The 18,017-nt window shown below is 41.6% G+C and overlaps 1 protein-coding gene across 4 annotated transcripts in view; it reads left to right on the plus strand.

Annotated features, from left to right (window-relative positions):
- The first annotated feature begins 2,985 nt into the window (after window positions 1-2,985).
- Pus7 (pseudouridine synthase 7) overlaps window positions 2,986-18,017 on the plus strand; it is a 55,817-nt gene continuing 40,785 nt past the window's right edge. The window contains exons 1-6 of one of the 4 annotated variants that reach the window (XM_021253940.2): window positions 2,986-3,180; window positions 11,548-11,962; window positions 13,463-13,547; window positions 13,644-13,745; window positions 17,290-17,434; window positions 17,603-17,653. In XM_021253940.2, coding sequence (XP_021109599.1) covers window positions 3,060-3,180; window positions 11,548-11,962; window positions 13,463-13,547; window positions 13,644-13,745; window positions 17,290-17,434; window positions 17,603-17,653 — 919 coding nt within the window. In that variant the 5' untranslated portion in view covers window positions 2,986-3,059. The remainder of the gene's footprint in view (window positions 3,181-11,547; window positions 11,963-13,462; window positions 13,548-13,643; window positions 13,746-17,289; window positions 17,435-17,602; window positions 17,654-18,017) is intronic. The other 3 variants (XM_021253938.2, XM_004839694.3, XM_004839695.3) reach the window with 3 other exon arrangements.

Below are 18,017 nucleotides of genomic sequence, written 5' to 3' on the forward strand. Positions count from 1 at the left end.
CATTTGCCTCTCCTTCCTCAGGAAACTACCTGAAGGTTGTGTTTCCTTAAAATGAGAAAATAACCACGAGAAAAAAAAAAAAGATAAGGAAGAGGAAGAAGAGGACAACATAGTGTTTTAGTCCATTCTGTTGAATTCTTTTTTTTGGTACCAGGGATCGAACTCAGGACCTTGCATTTGTGAGGCAGGTGCCAGAACCACTGAGCTAAATCCCTGGCCCACTTATTACCTCTTAAAGGCCTTACCTAGGCTCACTTTGGTTTGTTGGGGTTTGTTTTCAGTGCGGGAAATCAAACCCAGGGCCTAAACAAGTACTGTATCACTGAGTTACATGTCTAGCCGCTAGACTCACCTCTTATACCCAAAATGCAGATTAAATGTCAAATTTCAAACCCCAACACATAGGATGCAGAGACAAAAGGTACAACTCCGGAAAAAAATGAAGTGAGAAGCTCACCTCACCTAGTGTGCACTAGGTGTGGATTGGTGCAGATCGGGAGGGGCAAAAGAGGCTCTTTCAGCACGTGAAACTGATGGGACACCATATCTGTCCAAACTTCTGGAGCGGAAGAGTTAAGCAAGCATTAAGGAGTTTGGGGTGGCCTAAGTCATGGAGAGTAAACCAAAATAAGAGAATATTATCTACGGAGGGAAAAACTGTGCAGGAGAAAGAGAAGGAATCATAGTTTGCTATGTGCCTAAGATGTGAGCATTGTTACCCTAGTTGTAATGAAGTAAACACCCACCTAAAAAAAAATCTAATATGATCATACTGGATAGAGGGAGGGGCGAGAAGGATGGGGGAGAAATGGGAGGGAAGGAGAGCTAAATCCTCATGTTCCATTAAGTGAAATCGGTAGATAGTGCCTAAAAGTGAAAAATCAAGAATAGCAACTCATCATGCTGTATAGAGAGATAAACAACTTTAGTAGGTTACAGTAAAATTTAGAGGAAGGTAGCAATTTCCCATACATCTCCAGCCCCCATACATGCATGCAGAGCCACCTCCACCATCAACATGTCTCACCTAAGTGGTACATTTTTGACACCTGACCAACATCCACTGATATATCAGATCACCCAGACTCCCTACTTTATGTTAGACTCCCTACTTTATCTTGGTGTTGTACTTTTCATGGATTTGAACACACGTATAGTGACGTGTATTAGCTTTTTGTCTCAGTGGCCAAAGGACTGACATCAATCCACTTCAAGGAGAAAAGATTTATTTTGAGTCACAGTTTCCATTACCTCCCAATAACGCCACCAAAATATGATCCCATCAATGAATTAGACTTCTGATGATGTTAGAGCCCTCCTGATCCAATTACTTTCTGAAAGCTCCACCTCAGAACACAGAAGACTTGTGGAAACATTTTAGCTCTAAACCATAATGATAAGTATCCACCATTATAGTATGATAGTGTTTTCACTGCCTTAAGAATCCTTTTTTCCCCCTATTTATTCATCCTAACCTCTGGCAACTGCTGATCTTTTCACTGTCTCCATCATCTTGCCTTTTACAAAATGTCATATACTGTAGGTGGAATCATACAGAATGTGGCCACTTCAGTTTGGTTTCTTTCAGTTAGTAATATGCATTTACGGTTCTTCCATGTTTTTTCATGGCCTGATAGTTCATCTATTTTCAGCAATAAATAATATTCCATAGTCTGGATATACCACAGTTTATATCTTGGTGCCTTCCAAGTTTTGGCAATATTAATAATGCTCCTATAAACATCTATGGGTAGGTTTTTGGTTTTTTTGTTTGTTTTTTGGTACTGAGGATCGAACTTGGAACCTTGCGCTTTCGGGGCAGGCACCAGAACCACTGAGCTAAATCCCCAGCCCTATGGGTAGGTTTTTGTGTGCATATATTTTCAACTCCTTTGGATAATTAAGGAGTGAAATTGCTGGATCATATGGTGAGAATATATTTGTAAGAAACTGTTGAACTTCGGAAGTGGCTGTACCATTTTGCATTCCTGCAAATAGTGAATGAGAGAGTTCCTGTTATTACATACTTTAATTAACATTTGGTGTTTGCAAATCAGAACAATAATGTATAACACTACACAACTATTAGATTGGCCCAAACCTGGGATGCTTGAGAAGATACTTTTTTCAAGTACACAAAAGCTAAGAGCATAGGGTTGAATTATTACTGTGTGGTTCTGGTAAAAATATTTGCATTTGCTGTCATGGTACATTAACCTATAAATTAACCACAGCCCAAGGACGTGTAACTATACGAGAATTAAGGTCAGAAAAAAGTTTGAGGTGCATTACTGAGATGGATAATCGCAGAAAGAGGCAGTATACAACCCCACCACACCGAGTGAACGATCCATGCTCAGATCCCCACACTAAACCCATGTTTTAAAAACAAGTGTAACAAAAACATATGATTTCAAGCAACTTTGGTTTTTCCCTTAGAGTTGAAGTTTGGCAAAATAACTAGATCTGAAATACTACAGGCTTCGAACAAAGGAGTGCTATTTGAAGAGCATGGGAAAGGAAATGAATTTTATGCTTCTTTAAACAGAAGCTAAAACTAGCTATAATCAGGTTTCTGGAAGGGGGTCTTATGGAAGGGGTCAGTAGGGCCAGAAGAAGTGGGTGGATGCTCTTTTGGATTCTGCTACATTCCCAGGGCCTGTCCCTAAAGTGATTTTCTTCTCACTATTAACTGCGCCATGGGGTGCAACAAGAAAGGGCCACAAGTGTGTAGAAGAAACTCGGATTCAAACACAACTAATAAAGCAATCGCTGTTTTAGAAGCCCTGAAGGTCTAAAGAGCTCTTTGATGCATGATAAAACGACTTTTTGTCCAGTCACGTCCTTCCAAGTGGACCGCCCATCTCCCGCCCAGTCAAAGCGTGGAGGTGTGGCCGCGAGACGCCCTCTTGTTGTCCCACAGGCTCCCGCCTATGGGCGGGGCCTCCTCGCGGCTGGGGCGGGGCCCGCGGGTTCGGTGCGTCGCACATGTGCGAGCCCAGCCGAGGGGGCGGCAGTGAGTCCTCCGGTACGCGGAGCGGGAGCCGATCAGGCGGCCTATGCTCGCGGGCCCTTGCCGCCGCCGTATGCTCCGCGTGGCCTTGGCCTCGGCCGCCCCCTTGTGCTCTGAGCGCGGCGCCGGCCTCCCGGCCACGCGGCCCACGCGCTCGCAAGCTCTGGGTAAGTGCGCGGCCTTTCCGCCCTCCCTCGGCCCGGCCCGGCCCGGCTTTTCCCGGAGGCCGCGCGCGGTCCCTCAGTCGCCGCTCGTGGCCTGGCTCCCCGTCCCCGGCCGGCCGTTAGGCGGCGCCGTCAGCCCGCCGGGCCTCTTCTCTCTGCTCCTTTGCTGTTGCCGATCCCGGACGAGCCCTGAACTCTTCTCCCACGAAGGGAAGGACCCCGCGCCCTGCCCGGCCCCGCCCACTTGCTGGCTCGCGGCCCCAGGTTCGCGCCAGGCCCGCTGCACTCCGGGCGGCGGGGTTCCCGAAGGAGGAGCGAGCGGGAGGATACCGGGGGCGGGGAGGGCGCCGGGTGGGAGCGGGACAGGGGTGTTTCCTCAGCCCGGCTCCGTGTCCTTACCGCTTCCCCGCACCGAGGGTTCTAAGAGTCCTCTTCATTGCCCAAGTGGGGATCAGCGCCCTGCAGAAGTAGAGCTGCGAAAGAGTGTAGGTTTTAAAATTTTTGGTCCCATTGTCAAGCCACTTATTTTGTTCCGAAAATATAGTTACTGAGGTTTTGTTTTTTTTTAATTTTTAAACCTGTAGTCATCTGTGACATAGTATATCCCATTTGAGGACTGATGTCTTGACTGTTGAAGGATCTGTCCAAAATCAGATTACGCGTCAATATTGAAAAGGGATGGATAGACAGTTGTGTCCAGTAGGAAAATAGCCAGCAGCCTGAATTGATTAAGGAATCCTTTTGAACGCATGTGTCTTTTTTTTTTTTGGTACCGGGGATTGAACTCGGGTCCTTGCGCTTGCGCAGCAGGCGGCAAAACCACTGAGCCAAATCCCTGGTCCCATACTTGTCCTGATAGAGGCTGGGGCAATACAGGTACTAGTGAAACTCAGCTGGGGTCAGCCAAGGAGAGAAATAACAGTCCAGCTGGTCTTACCATTACTTAAGTTTACTCCTGCTTCAGGTCCTTTACTTGCCGTATGGGCCACCTAGATCTCACACATACATTTTCCTGTCTGCTTCTTCCATTAAGTCTTTGCTCAGAAGTTACCACCTCGAAGAGGTTTTACCGAAGACCCATCCCTCTTAGTTTCAGCCTCCTTGCTGTGCTTTATTTCTGCATGACTTGCGTGTTCTGAGATTAAGTTAAAATTTAATGTATCCACAAATACAATGTAGGGGCTTCAGGGCAGAACTTTTCCATTTTACTCCAGTACCTGCAGCAGTGCCACACACATAGGACCTACTCAATTCGTATTAGCAGAATAAGTGATTCTGATGGACTTAGCATTGTCTCCTGTTAGGATATAACATGTGCTCTGCCCTAAAGAAAGTGCGCATGGGCTGGGGATTTAGCTGAGTAGTTCCGCCGCTTGCCTTGCAAGCAAGGTCCCGAGTTTGATCTCCGTTACCAAGAAAAAAAAGATCGCCTGATTTGAGAGTTAGCGATGACTCCAGTTTGCAGGGCCTGGGGACTCGATGAGTTCTGGAGAGTTCTGAAATAGGATTAAGACTAATGCAGCTCTTTCACCTGTTCATTTTAGAGGGAATAATGTTAAGTGGTTTTCAGTGTGGTTTCAAGATTTTGAAAATGCCAAGCTTCATTTTTGATGTGTGTAGAGGATTTTAAAGCTTAAGTGAAGAATCTTACCGTTTGAAAAAGATTTTTATTTTTGGTACCAGGGATCAAACCTGGAACCTTTTTAATTTTTTTTTCTTTCCTTAAATTCTTTTATTGGTACATTTTAGGTATACATTTACATTTATCATTGGGAACTTGTACCTTTACATGATGTATCTTGGTTCTTATTTTTTCCCCATTCCCAGCCCTCCCTTCACCCCCTTCCCCCTTCCCTATTTACAAAGACTTTGTTTCCATTTTTTCCTTTTCTCATAATTTTTCCTTTCCCTTCTTTCCTTTCCCCTACCCCTCCCACTTCCCCTACCCCTTTGGAGCTTTTCTTCCTATTTCACATTATCAGTTATTCATTTAATCATTTTAGTCCTTATTTACACTCAGTTTCTCACACCAGAGAAACTATTTGGTATTTACACATGTGTGTCCTGTTTATGTCACTTAAGAGTATGGCCTCGATGTGCATCCATTTAGCTATAAATGTCTAGTTTCTCATTCTTTATGGCAGAGTAGTACTCCATTTTATTAAAAAAAAACCCCACATCTTCTTTATCCAGTTTCCAGTTGATGGGCACTTGGGCTGTTTCCAAGCTTTAGTTATTAAAAATTGTGCCGCTATAAGCATGGGTGCACATATATCACTGTGGTATGATTCTTTTAATTCTTTTGGGAGGATAAACCCAGCAGAGGAATAGCTGGGTCAAATGGGACCTCTAGTTCTAGTTCTTTGAGGTATCTCCATACTGATTTCCACAGTGGTTGCACCAGGCTGCACTCTCACCAACAATGAGGAAGGGTTCCTTTCTCCCCACAACCCCACCAACATTTGTTATTGGTTGATTTCTTTCTTTTTTTGGTACTGGGGATCAAACTCCGGTCTTTGAGCTTGCGAAGCAGGCGGCAGAACCACTGAGCTAAATCCCTGGCCCAGTTGATTTCTTGATAGCAGTCTTTCTTTCTGGGGTGAAGTGGAATCTCAGTGTTGTTTTCATCTGCATCTCTCGAATGGCCAGTGATGTTGAGCATTTTTTCATATGTTTATTTGCTGCTTTTACTTCTTTGAGAAATGTCTGTTCATTTCAGATGCCCATTTTTGAATTGGGTCTTTAAATTTGGGGGGGGGTCTCATTTTTTAAAGTTCTTTATATATTCTAGATAGTAGTCCTTTGTCTGAAGTACAGCTGCTAAAAATTTTTTCCCACATTGTAGGTTGTCTCTTAGCTCTGTTAATGGTTTCTCTTGCAGTGCAGAAGCTTTTTAATAAGATGAGATCCCAGTTATTGATTCTTTGTGCTAGTTCCTGTGCTACTGAGTTTTGTTCATAAAGTCTTTTCCTATGCCAATGTCTTCAAGAGTTCTACCTAACTTATCTTCTACCAAGTTTGGTGTTTCTGTTTCTTTTTTTTTTGGCACCAGGGATCTAACTTGGGACGGTGCACTTGCAAGGCAGACAGCAGAACCACGAGCTAAATCCCCGGCCCTAGTGTTTCTGTTTTACTATTTAGATCTTTAATCCACTTTGATCTTAGTTTAGTGCATGGTGATAGATATGTCTAGTTTTAATCCTTGGCAGGTTGAAATCCAGTTTTTCCAACACCATTTATTTATTTATTTTTTTGGTACCAGGGATCAAAGTCAGGTCCTTGTGATTGCAAGGCAGGTGGCAGAACCACTGAGCTAAATCCCTGGCCTCCAACACCATTTATTTATTTATTTATTTATTTATTTATTATTTTATTTTATTTTTTTTGGTACCGGGGATTGAACTCGGGTCCTTGCACTTGCTCAGCAGGCAGCGAAACCACTGAGCTAAATCCCCGGCCCTCCAACACCATTTATTAAAGAGGCTATCTTTCCTCCAGGGAAGATGGTTGGCTCCTTTGTCAAAGATGAGATAGCCAAGTATGTCTGGAGTTGTTTCTGTATCTTCTAGTCTACGCCACTGATCTCGGGTCTGTTTCTTTGCCAGTACCATGCTGTTTTTAATCACAGTGGCTTTGTAGTATAGTTTCAAGTTGGGGCTTGTGATACCCCCTGCCATGTTCCTGTTGCCTAGAATTGCTTTTGCTATTCTAGGTCTCTTCTGGTTCCAAATGAATTTTTGGATTGTTTTCTCTAGCTCTGTGAAATATATTGTTGGGATTTCAATTGGCATTGCATTAAATCTGTATAGCAGTTTTGGATGGAAAAGATTTTTTTTTTTGGTACCGGGGAATGGAAAAGATTTTTAAATACTGGTAAAATTGTAATACTTCTACTCTCACTTGGCTCATTTGAAATGTGAAGGGAAAAAGAAAAAAGAAATGTGAAGGGAAACAAAAAACACGGCTTTGGTATTACCTCCAAAGAAGTGTGCAGGACTTTAACCTCATGGAAATTAGTGGATCAAGTCCTCTTCTCAGAGATTATTTGACAGTTAAGATGCTGTTATTACTATCATGGATAGTGTGTGTAGCATACCATTTCTTTTGGGGAAAAAAAAAATCCTCATTTTTAAAGTCATTTCGTATCCTCGAGGTTGAACGCTTGGATATTATCCTTGGATTTTCCTAAATGCAGAACTGATATTAGGTCTCTTCCAGGTTCGCAAGATCACCTTTCCTCCCCACCTCACCCCAATTTGAAAAATATATTTTATTTTCTGTTTTCCTAATAGTTCCTGCTTATGAAAACTATACTGATTTTTGCATTTTACTCTGAATCCAGAATTTTGCACAGCTATTCTAGAAAATACATTCTCAGCTTCTAGGCCCACAGGATTGAAATGAACAAAACATATTAAGTGGTTTACAGTCATTGGTGCTGAAAATATAATATAATAATTTGTGTGGTAGAGAACATTGACTTAAATGAAAAATACAGTTTTATTTGAAATACAAAGGAGAATATGTAGTTAATAAGCTTATTTTTGCAATTAAATATATCAAGAAAAAAGATCAGACAGATGTCTACAAATATCAAGAAAAAACTACAAGCTTAAAGACCTGTTACTTGGTGCTATGGGCAGTGTTTTGGAAGTCTCTTGAAATTAAATGATTTTAACATTAAACCATGTTTAACATTAGCCTAGAAAATAGGAGGAGCATAAGAAGTGCCTTTTAATTTCTTCCCCAGACTCAGCAGCAGAGTTCTGTGTAAACCATCCATGATAAATACTAGTGGCCAGTAGATGAGAAGTTATTACAGACCTTTGGCCACATTATCTCACTTTTAACAGACAAAGAACCTGAGGCTTAGAGAGGTTAATGATCCAGTTAGTAAATGGCAAAACCTAGATCTGGCTCCAAGTTGGGGTAAGGCCTGATTTTTTTTTTTTTTTTGGCATAAGGGGTGGATGGTTGTCTTAGTCACTTTCTTATCACTGAACAAAATACCCAACACCCACATTTTAAGAGGAGAGGTTTATTTTGGCTCACATTTTAGAAGTTTCAGACCATGGTCAGCCAGCTCAAATGCAGAAATGTTATGGGGAGGGCTTGTCAAAGAAATGCTCACCTCATGGTAGCCAGGACACAGAGAGAGCAGAGAGGAGGCCTTGTGGGAGCTCTGACCTCCTAACAGTAAGTCAGCTAGTTGTGGTACCCTCATGATCCAGTCACCTTTCGCACACAGGCACGCTCGCTCATGCGTGCGAGTCATTTGGGGGATATTTTAGATCTAAATCATAGCAGTGGTGGACTCTTGACTATAAAGGTCCTGAGCCAGGCTGCATGCTTGCCTCGTAGCTTAGTATTCTGACCTCAGGAAGGGTATCAAGACCTGCTAGATCCTGCCATGCAGCTGGGGACCTTGTGTTGTCACTGGGGAGCCGGTATGGGGTTTGCGTGAAGGTATGTGATGCAATGTGGTGACTCCCTACAGGACATTTCTACTTGGGTGCTCCTCAGCTACGTGGATGCAACTGGACTGCAAGTGGCTCATCTTTTCCACCACCTGCCCCTGTTTCTGAGATTCCCATATCACAGAGAATTCCACTGTTCCCTCAGGTCCCCAAGGCAGAAAAACTGAGTCCTCCTGGCATGGTTGTCTTTTCACTACCTTGTTTCCCAGTCTTGTCCCTAGAAGTTCCCAGTGTTCTTGAATGTCTTTTCACTCTTTCCCCTCTGAGTCAGCCTTGAAGTTGTACAGAATTTTTGCCTAGTGTGTAGCTGTACCCTCATATCTGGTTTTCCAGCCTGACCCCAGTTTCTTTTCAAAGGGTACCATGAAGCCTTTTTATAACTGAGAAAATTAACACTGGCTTGGTTTTCTGGGTATACTGTAATTCCATCCACATAGCCTGGTGTAGCTCTTGCTCACATGCCTGGCTTTCCCTCAGACTCACCTCTACATTGAGGAGGAACAGTTTGGGTTTTGCCAGGGTTCCCTGTCCTCCACACTCCTGCCTTCGAACATGCTATGGCCTTTACCTCAAATATCTTCTCTACCTTCCCACACCTTACTCTTCCTCCAGCTTTGAAAGTTGGCTCAGGTGTTCATATCTCGTCTTTCATTAGGTTTGCTCTGACGCTGACCCTCCCTCCTCAGATTTCTGCTCTGTCCTCACAGTCCCCTTGTTAGCCCTGGTTCCTTGTACGTTTGCTCAGTACCTTGTTCATGGGCCATTTAAAATGATCCTCTGTTGATTTTTTAGTTAAATTTTAATTTTAAATAAGTGTCTCCATTTGTGCACAAACTCTGTAGGCAGCTTTGTTGTTATAAAGTGAGAGTATCACATTTCATAAATTAGCATTTCTTTTGAACTATGCCTTACTTAGGATAAAGAGTTAATGCTTTCTTACTTGAATCATAGATCATTTTATGTAACTGGTTATATAGTCTTTTTCTGTTTCGATTTTTTCTTTTTGGGTTTCTTAAATTTTCTTTAATTTTTGTCTTTCAAAGAAAGTTGATATTGGTGTCTTTCTTGTTTGTTTGCAGTGCTAAGCATATAACCCAGTACCTCATGAATGCTAGGCAAGCACTCTACCACTGAGTCACATACCCAGCCCTAAAGGAATTTTTTTTTTTTTTTTTTTTTTTTTTTTGCGGTATGGGGGATTGAACTCAGGACCTTGCACTTGTGAGGCAGGCCTGGTGCCACTGAGCTAAATGCCCACCCCTAAAGGAAATGTTTTACGTTGGGTTTTTTTTTGGTACTGAGAATTGAACTTAGAACTTTTGCGCTAAGGAAAACCTTATCCCTTTTTTATTTTTATTTTAAGACAGGGTCTCACTAAGTTGCCCGGGCTGGACTCAAACTTGTGATTCTCCTGCCATAACTTTCCAGAGTGTGCTGACATTTTTCTATACTTTTTATTTTATTTGTAGTCATCATAATTCTCTTTTTTGTTTTACTTTTCACATGTATTTGTCTTTTTTTTAAACTTTTCTTTCCATTCTTGATTTTTGCCAATGAGGCAAGACCAAATATGAGTTCTTAAAATTGAGTTCATTAGTATCATCATTATTATTATTTTGCTCTAGATGCTTCTATAGGTGGATTTTTGTTAACCATGCCTTGGAGAAGTAGAATATTCATTTTCTGCTCATGTATGTTTTCTTATGGAACTTTATGATGTTCATTTGTCTATTCCTTTTTGTATCTCTCTATAATAAAAATAGGCAAAACTTTTGTCTTATTTCATCAAGCATGTCAAATGAGATCAAATTAGGTATGGGAGGTCTTGGATACTTAGTGGGGGTGTTGGATGTTGAACCTCTAGGGCCTTGTGTGTGCTTGGCAAGTGCTGTGCCACTGAGCTGCACTCCCAGTCCAGGACACACTTCTTTTGATTGGCATTCATCTACCCCACTTTTGAGCTGCTCTGAACTGGTAAGTATGTATGGCTTTTTAAACTTTTACTCACTACTTGGCGCGTGGGCCGGTTACATGATAAACTTTTTTGTTGTGTGTGATAAAATACATATAATAAAATTTACCACCTTTACCTTTTTAAAATCTATGGCCCCGTATTGTTAAGTATATTCACATTGTTTTCCAATCAAAATTCAGTGTGTGTGTGTGTTACTGAGGACTGAATTCAGGGATCACAGAGCAGATCCCCAGACCAGTTTATTTTGAGACAGTCATGAAGTAGCATAGGCAGGCTTTTAAGTTACTGTCCTCCTGCCTCAGCTACCTGAGTAGCTGGGATTACAGGTGTGCACCACCACACCCAGCCTCTTGTGTGTTTAGCTGTGGTGTGGTATGAGTGTGTGCTCATGTCAGCAGTTGCATTTATACACTACTGTGTTTCATCATTTTATGAGAGGATAGTATGTATATGTGAAATAGAACTGAAATAGCTCAGCTGTGGTATTCAATGACAATACCTAGTTTTCACCACTGTCCCCAGGCACCTAAACACTCTCCTAGAAGTAACCACCTTTCCCAGTTTCTAGCTGTGTACGTATTGATTGGTTTATGTACACAGGCCTTGTTGGTCATAATTTTTGCTTATATAAGAAGTGAAATGAGCATCCATATTGCTAAAGCTTTAAGGATGATCTTACTTTCTTAAGATAGATCACTAAAAGAGTTATTTCTGGATCAAATTACATACATATTTTTACTCAGGTCCTTGCGCTTGTGAGGCAGGCAGTGGCACCACTGAGCTAAATCCCCGGCCCAGGAAGCATTTTTAATAAATGACTTTTAGAACCCCCTGAACAAAGTTAACTTCGTGTCTGTTTGCTGAAACCGGCTTCTATATAGGTGATTGTTACTTCTGTTCTTTTCTCCTTCCTAAAAGGTTCTCTTAAATGTTTTCTTGGAGCCTCAAAGATGGAAATGACTGGCGTGTCCCTAAAACGTGGGTACCTTGTGGTCGAAGGTAACGACTGCATGGGCCCAGCTGAGGAGATAAAAAAACAAAAGGTCTCGGAATGCTGTCTGCCCAAAGATGGAGATAGGCTAGACAGTGACTGTCTACCCACCAGTGAAACAGAGCCCAAGACACCAGAAGTCGTCAGTGCCGGGAAAGGTAAAAAGAATTCCGGTGCCCAGCTAGAGGAAGAGGAAGAGGAAGATGGTTTTTCAGAGGAAGGAGAGGAAGAGGAAGCAGAGAGCTTTGCAGAGATGATGAAGCATGGACTCACTGAGCTTGATGTGGGCATCACCAAGTTTGTAAGTTCTCATCAAGGATTCTCAGGGATCTTAAAAGAAAGGTATGTTTAGTTTATATATAAGGTTATTTAATTGTATTAGTTTCTTTCTTTGGCAAGAAATCAGCAGTACAGGTTTTTTTCCATTTAGCCTTCTAACTCCAAGGATCAACTTATGGTCAGAGAGGAATAGAGTAGAGAACTGCCTAAATGGCTGAATGGTCTGATTGATTGATTGACTGACTGACTGATTGACTGAGAGAGACAAGGTCTCACTATGTTGTTCAGGCTGCCTTAAACTCAGTTTGTAGCTGAGGCTAGCCTCGAACTCATAGTGTTCTTCCTGCCTTAGCCTCCCAAGTGATGGGATTACAGGGGTGTACCACCATGTCCAATTACATTTTTAAATTTTTTTTCTTTTTTTTTCTTTCTGGTACCAGGGATTGAACTCGGGTCCTTGTGCTTGCTCAGCAGGCAGCGAAACCACTGAGCTAAATCCCCGGCCCCAATTACATTTTTTAATATTTTATTATTATTATAATTTTTTTGGTACCGGGGATCAACCTTGGGACCTTGTACTTGTGAGGCAGGTGGCAGAACCACTGAGCTAAATCCCCGGCCCTAATATTTTAAATAAAAATCATAGCCAGTTATTATCAAAGGGAGAATCTTTCCAGAACTGTTTAAGTATATAAGAATAATTTCCCTGTAATGTGCACTGTTACTATGCAGGTGGATGCTGTTCATTTTGTTAAATTCATTTGAACAGTTTGAAGTTTTCTCCTGAATTCATTTTACAGTCTTAAAACTCTCTCACTTGAGTGTACCACATCTGCAATAGAAAAAAGGTAGTCTTTGGAGCCAAATGGATCTGGCTGTAACTCTAGCTCAGCCATTTAATAATACCTAACTCCTCTGAGCCTGGGTATCCACATCCAAAAAATGGATCAAGGTACCATGGTGGAGTTGTTGAGAAGATTGTAAAAAATATGTGTAAAGTATTTAGCAGCAGTAAGCTTCAGGGTAGCTCACAGTAGACTCTTTGGGGTCTGATTTAGCCATTTACTATACTTTCTACATTTTATGATTCAGTTCCATATGGACTATCTGATCTCAGGCTAACATTAATAAGCTTTTATTTATACATTTCTTAGTATTCTTCTAGGATATTCTAGAAGCTTCTAGTATAAAACCTGTACTAAGCCAGGAGTGATGGTTCACACCTGTAATCCCAGTTATTTAGGAGACTGAGGCAGGAGGATTGCAAGTTTCAGGCCAGCATGGGCAACTTAATGAGATCTCTTCTCAAAGTAAAGGGGGGGCGCCTTGGGGATATAGCTTAGTGTACCCCCTAGTTAACTCCCTAGTACTAACTAGGTGGGGGGAAAATACCAAAAAACCTGAACTGTATGTGGCCCAGAAGTCATTAAAAACCAAAAACTTAATATGACTTTACACTGAGGATTGCTTCTAAAATCCCTTGTACTGGTGATGTGCTTTATCCTAAAATTGAAAAGAAGTAAAGTGTCAATTCCCTGAAAATTTGTGTTTTCTTTTTATCAGATACTCTGACTTCATTGTTCATGAAATAGGAAAAGATGGGCAGATCAGCCATCTGGATGACTTGTCTGTTCCAGTGGATGAGGAGGTAGAATTAGCTCTCTAGCAGAAGTTACTTTCTGTGTAGAAATAGAGTTTGTGTCCTTGAATTATGTGTGACTTACATAATGTGGTTAATTTAAAGGATCCTTCAGAAGATGTATTTATGGTTTTGACAACCGAAGAAAAACAGCAATTGGAGGAACTCCAGCTTTTTAAAAATAAAGAAACCAGTGTTGCCATCGAGGTAAGTGGTGCAAAAGACATATCTTCTTTTCAGGTGAATATTAATAAGTGTCCAGCTGGACATGGTAACCCATGCCTATAATCCCAGTACTCGGGACTGAGACAGGAGGATCACTTTGAGTTCAAGGCCAGCCTGAACTACATAGTGAGACTGTCTCAAAAAAACCAAAAGAAAAAAGTTGTCCATTAAAAAATTAATAGAGTTTAACAAAAGTGTAACTTTGCCCTGTTTGATCTGAAAAGACATTGTACTAACAAATATCTTTTTTTCAGGGGCCAGAAACCAGTATCCAAATAAAGTATAGCAAGAGAGAATGTTATGTTTTGTTTTTAAAAGAATTTTTTATGTCCATAAATCAGGAATGAAATCTGTTGTTTAGAACCATAGCATGACAGTTCTGTTGCTGCAGTGGGACAGAGGCGTGGCCCTGGTTAGAAGACTTCTGCACCTTCTCCGTCTCCAGTGGGAGGGGAGGCACATGTGCCACTGCTGAGCTCCACCCTCGTGCCCAGATTTTTAAGTTTCTAGTATCCGTGTTTTTTTTTTTTAATTTTTAAAAAATGTTTATAAGCCAGAGATTTAGCTCAGTGGTGCCGCCTCCTGTTTCGCAAGCACAAGGTCCCAAGTTCCATCCTCAGTACCAAATAAAAAAAAAAGCCAAAAAATGTTTATAAGTAGGACTGGGGATTTAGCTCAGTGGTGCCATCATCTGTCTCGCAGGCACAAGGTCCCAAGTTCGATCCCTGGTACCAAAAAAAAAGTTTATAAGTATATTCACTGAGAGTTATTGGTACATGGACATAACACATCTTAATTCTTTTTATTTTTCTTAAATCCTCCTTTCAAGTATCCATGTCTCTTTGGAAAGTAAAAAAAAAAAAAAAAGAAATTAAGTTCCATAGTATATTTTATTTATGGTATGATTCTTTTAATTCTTTTGGGAAGATACCCAGCAGGGAATAGCTGAGTCAAATGAGAAATATAATCCTAGTTCTTTGAGTTATCTCCATACTGATTTCCACAATGGTTGCACCAGTCTACACTCCCACCAACAGCAGAGAAGAGTTTCTTTTTCCCCACAACCCCACCAGCATTTGTTGTTGGTTGATATCTTAATAGCAGCTATTCTTTCTGGAGTGAGGTGGAAAGTATATTTTATTTAATACATTAATAATACTACCCTTTTAATATGAAATCAATGTTTTAAAATTACTGAAATGCTTTACCTTCCTTTTTTCCCTACTAAGTCTTCAAAATCCAGAGTTATTTTACACCGATACCACATCTCAATTCAGAGGAGCCACATTTCAGGTTCTCCATGGCTGATGCCTGACATACTAGGCAGGACAGCTCCATGTCGTTTGTCTGGATTAAGAAAATTTTTAGAATTTTACGTTTATATTAATTTCACATTCTTTTTTTCTCAGTACCGGGGATCGAACTCAGGACCTTGCACTTATAAGGCAGGTGCAGTGCCACTGAGCTAAATCCCTAGCCCCAGTTTCACATTTTGTACAATTTTGGGGAATTGGTTTGGTTTGGTTTTGGTTTTTGAGTCAGTCTCGCTATGTAGTTCAGGCTGGCTTTCAACTTGCTATGTAGCCCAGGCTCACCTTGAACTCTTCAGCTATATCTCTGATTCAGCCTCCAGAGTACTGGGATTGGTATACCACCATGCCTGCCTCAGTTTTATCTTTTTTTTTTTTTCAGTACTGAGTATTGAACCCAGGGTCTTCACACTGAATGCACTCCATTCCTTTTAAAAATTTTTATTTATTTTGAGACAGGGTCTCACTCAGTCACTTAATTAAACTGATTAGGTTGAAACTTATAGTCCTGCCCCCGCCTAAGATGTGAGTCACTATGCCCAGCTAAGTTTTGAGTTTTAAAGGGCAAAAACTATGGCCAGGTTTCCTCATCTATAAAGTAAGAAGGAAGGACTTTCTGAATTTTTGCCATCTAAATATATACTCAGCCGGGGATTTAGCTCAGTGGTTCCACCGCCTGCCTCGAAAGCTCAAGGTCCTGAGTTCAATCCCCAGTACCAAAATAAAAATTAAAATAAATATATACTCGTACATGCAAACTATTATTCTAACTGATTATATCAGCAGTTTCAGTTCCAGACTCACCTGCTGATATAAAATCATTTGTCTGTAGTTAGGGTGCAGTTTGTTTTTCTCTTCATTTTTATTATATTAAAATACTATCAAGTTTTTTAGCCAGTAATGGTTATAGTCTATCTTGGTGTTTTTAGCTTGAACCCTGTCTATTAGTAGGCCTTGAAATCAAATTAGTGGTTATCACAATCAACATTTTTTTAATGGAATAAATAAAATAGAAAATACCCGTGCATTGAATATAGCATCAGCATTATTTGTTTGTTTGTGGTACTACAGATTGAGCCCAGGACCTTTGCACTGAACTATATGCCCAGCCCTTTTTTTTTTTTTTTTTTTTGGTACCAGGGATCGAACTTGGGTCCTTGCCCTCGCGGAGCAGGCGGCGAAACCATTGAGCTAAATCCCCAGCCCTTCCAGCCCTTTTTAATCTTGAAACAAGGTTTCACTAAGTGACTAAATTGTCCAGCCTGGGAAATTTGCAGTCCTCCTGCCTCAACCTCCCAGAGTGCTGAGATTGTAGGGTTGGTACCATCATACTCAGCTGCAAAAAATGTTATAATACTGTATACAGCCATTTGTGCTATTGAGTAGTAGAGTTTTTTAGTGTGAGATGCCCTCTAAAATTGAAAAAGTTGTACAAGTGTACATTTTGTTTACATTGATTTTTCTTTATTGTGAACCACTGTGTTAGAATCTCACTATAAAACAACTTAGTATTGAATAAAATCTAGTGTCAAGCTGGGCATGGTGGCACATACCTGTAACCTCAGGTGTCAGGAGGCTGAGGCAAGAGGATTGCTGTGAGTTCCAGGCCATCCTGGGCTATATAGTGACTTTAAGGCCAGTCTGAACTGCATAGTAAGACCCTGTCTCAAACAAGCAAACAGAATAAAATCCAGCATGAGGCAGTTGTAGACAAGAGTGTCCACAGGATTGAGTGTGTGACTTGCCCAGGGCCTGGCAAGTCTGGCAAGTGCCTCTGTTTTTATTTGCAAGCCCCAAGGCCTTTGCCCAGCAGAGGCACCAGGAGAACATCTGGGGCTGGTGGCCCTGAGTCCAGCAGCTTGGCTTCAAATCGAGCTCTTCTGCCCTCCAACTCTGCAGCCTTAGACACATCCCATGGCTTCTCAGCCTTGCTATCCCCATCTGTGAATAGAGACATCAGTGGTGTGGCAGTGAGAATGTGAGGATTCCATACAACAGTGACTAAAGTGCCCGGTATGGGGCTGGCAGGTGGACATGCTCCATCAATGGGCCCTTAGAATTTGCCATCTCATGAAGCTCTCAAATAGTCTAAAGCTGTACCCAGGCACTTTTGTTGTTTTGCTTACTGAAAAAGATGAGCTTTGTTTTTACTAATCCACTGTCATTTTTCTATTTATTTTTATTAAAATAGAAGTGTCACTGTGTGTTTTTAATAGGTTATTGAGGACACCAAAGAGAAAAGAACTATCATCCATCAAGCCATAAAATCTTTGTTTCCTGGACTAGAGACAAAAACAGAGGACAGAGCAGGGAGGAAATACATCGTGGCCTACCATGCAGCTGGGAAAAAGGCCTTGGCAAGTAAGTGTGTCAGTGCCCACTTTCTCCAGCAGCAGAGTAACTCACTGCAGCAGGATGCAGGCCCACTTCTCCTCTGCCTGGCTGCTCCTCCTCAGCTACCATGCTGTTGTGCGGAGAAGGGCACTGACCATGTCACTCTTTCAGAGAGGGTGCCTGTTGTCATTTCAGATGCCAGAGCCATCCGCAGTCTCCTTGTGGTGGGGGCATCCAGCCTTCCCTGTGAGTAAGATTTGTGGACATGGTACCGGTGCCTGGGGTTAGGAGTGTGATGTGTTCCCTGAAGGGCAGAATGGCTGAGTGGCAATTCAAGAAGGAAATGGAAGGATTGTTGCTCATCTCTGTTCTTAATGGAGGAGAGAAAGCTTTCAGATGAATAAAAATGCCCATCACCTATCCCGGGGGTATAGTCAGTTCCTGCTTCTGCTTTCCAGCTCTGAGTATCTTCTTCACTCACACAGAAAATATGTGGAATATTTTGAAAGATGGCCCCTCACCTGAGCACATCTTTCAGTGTATTGTTCATTTGTGGATCACTGAGATATTTATGTTCTCATGTGCTTTCTACAGCCGTGGAAATTTCTGT

Source organism: Heterocephalus glaber, unplaced genomic scaffold (assembly GCF_053883595.1).
Source record: "Heterocephalus glaber isolate CG9 unplaced genomic scaffold, H.glaber_assembly_v1.0 deba00000676, whole genome shotgun sequence".
NCBI lineage: Eukaryota > Metazoa > Chordata > Mammalia > Rodentia > Bathyergidae > Heterocephalus > Heterocephalus glaber.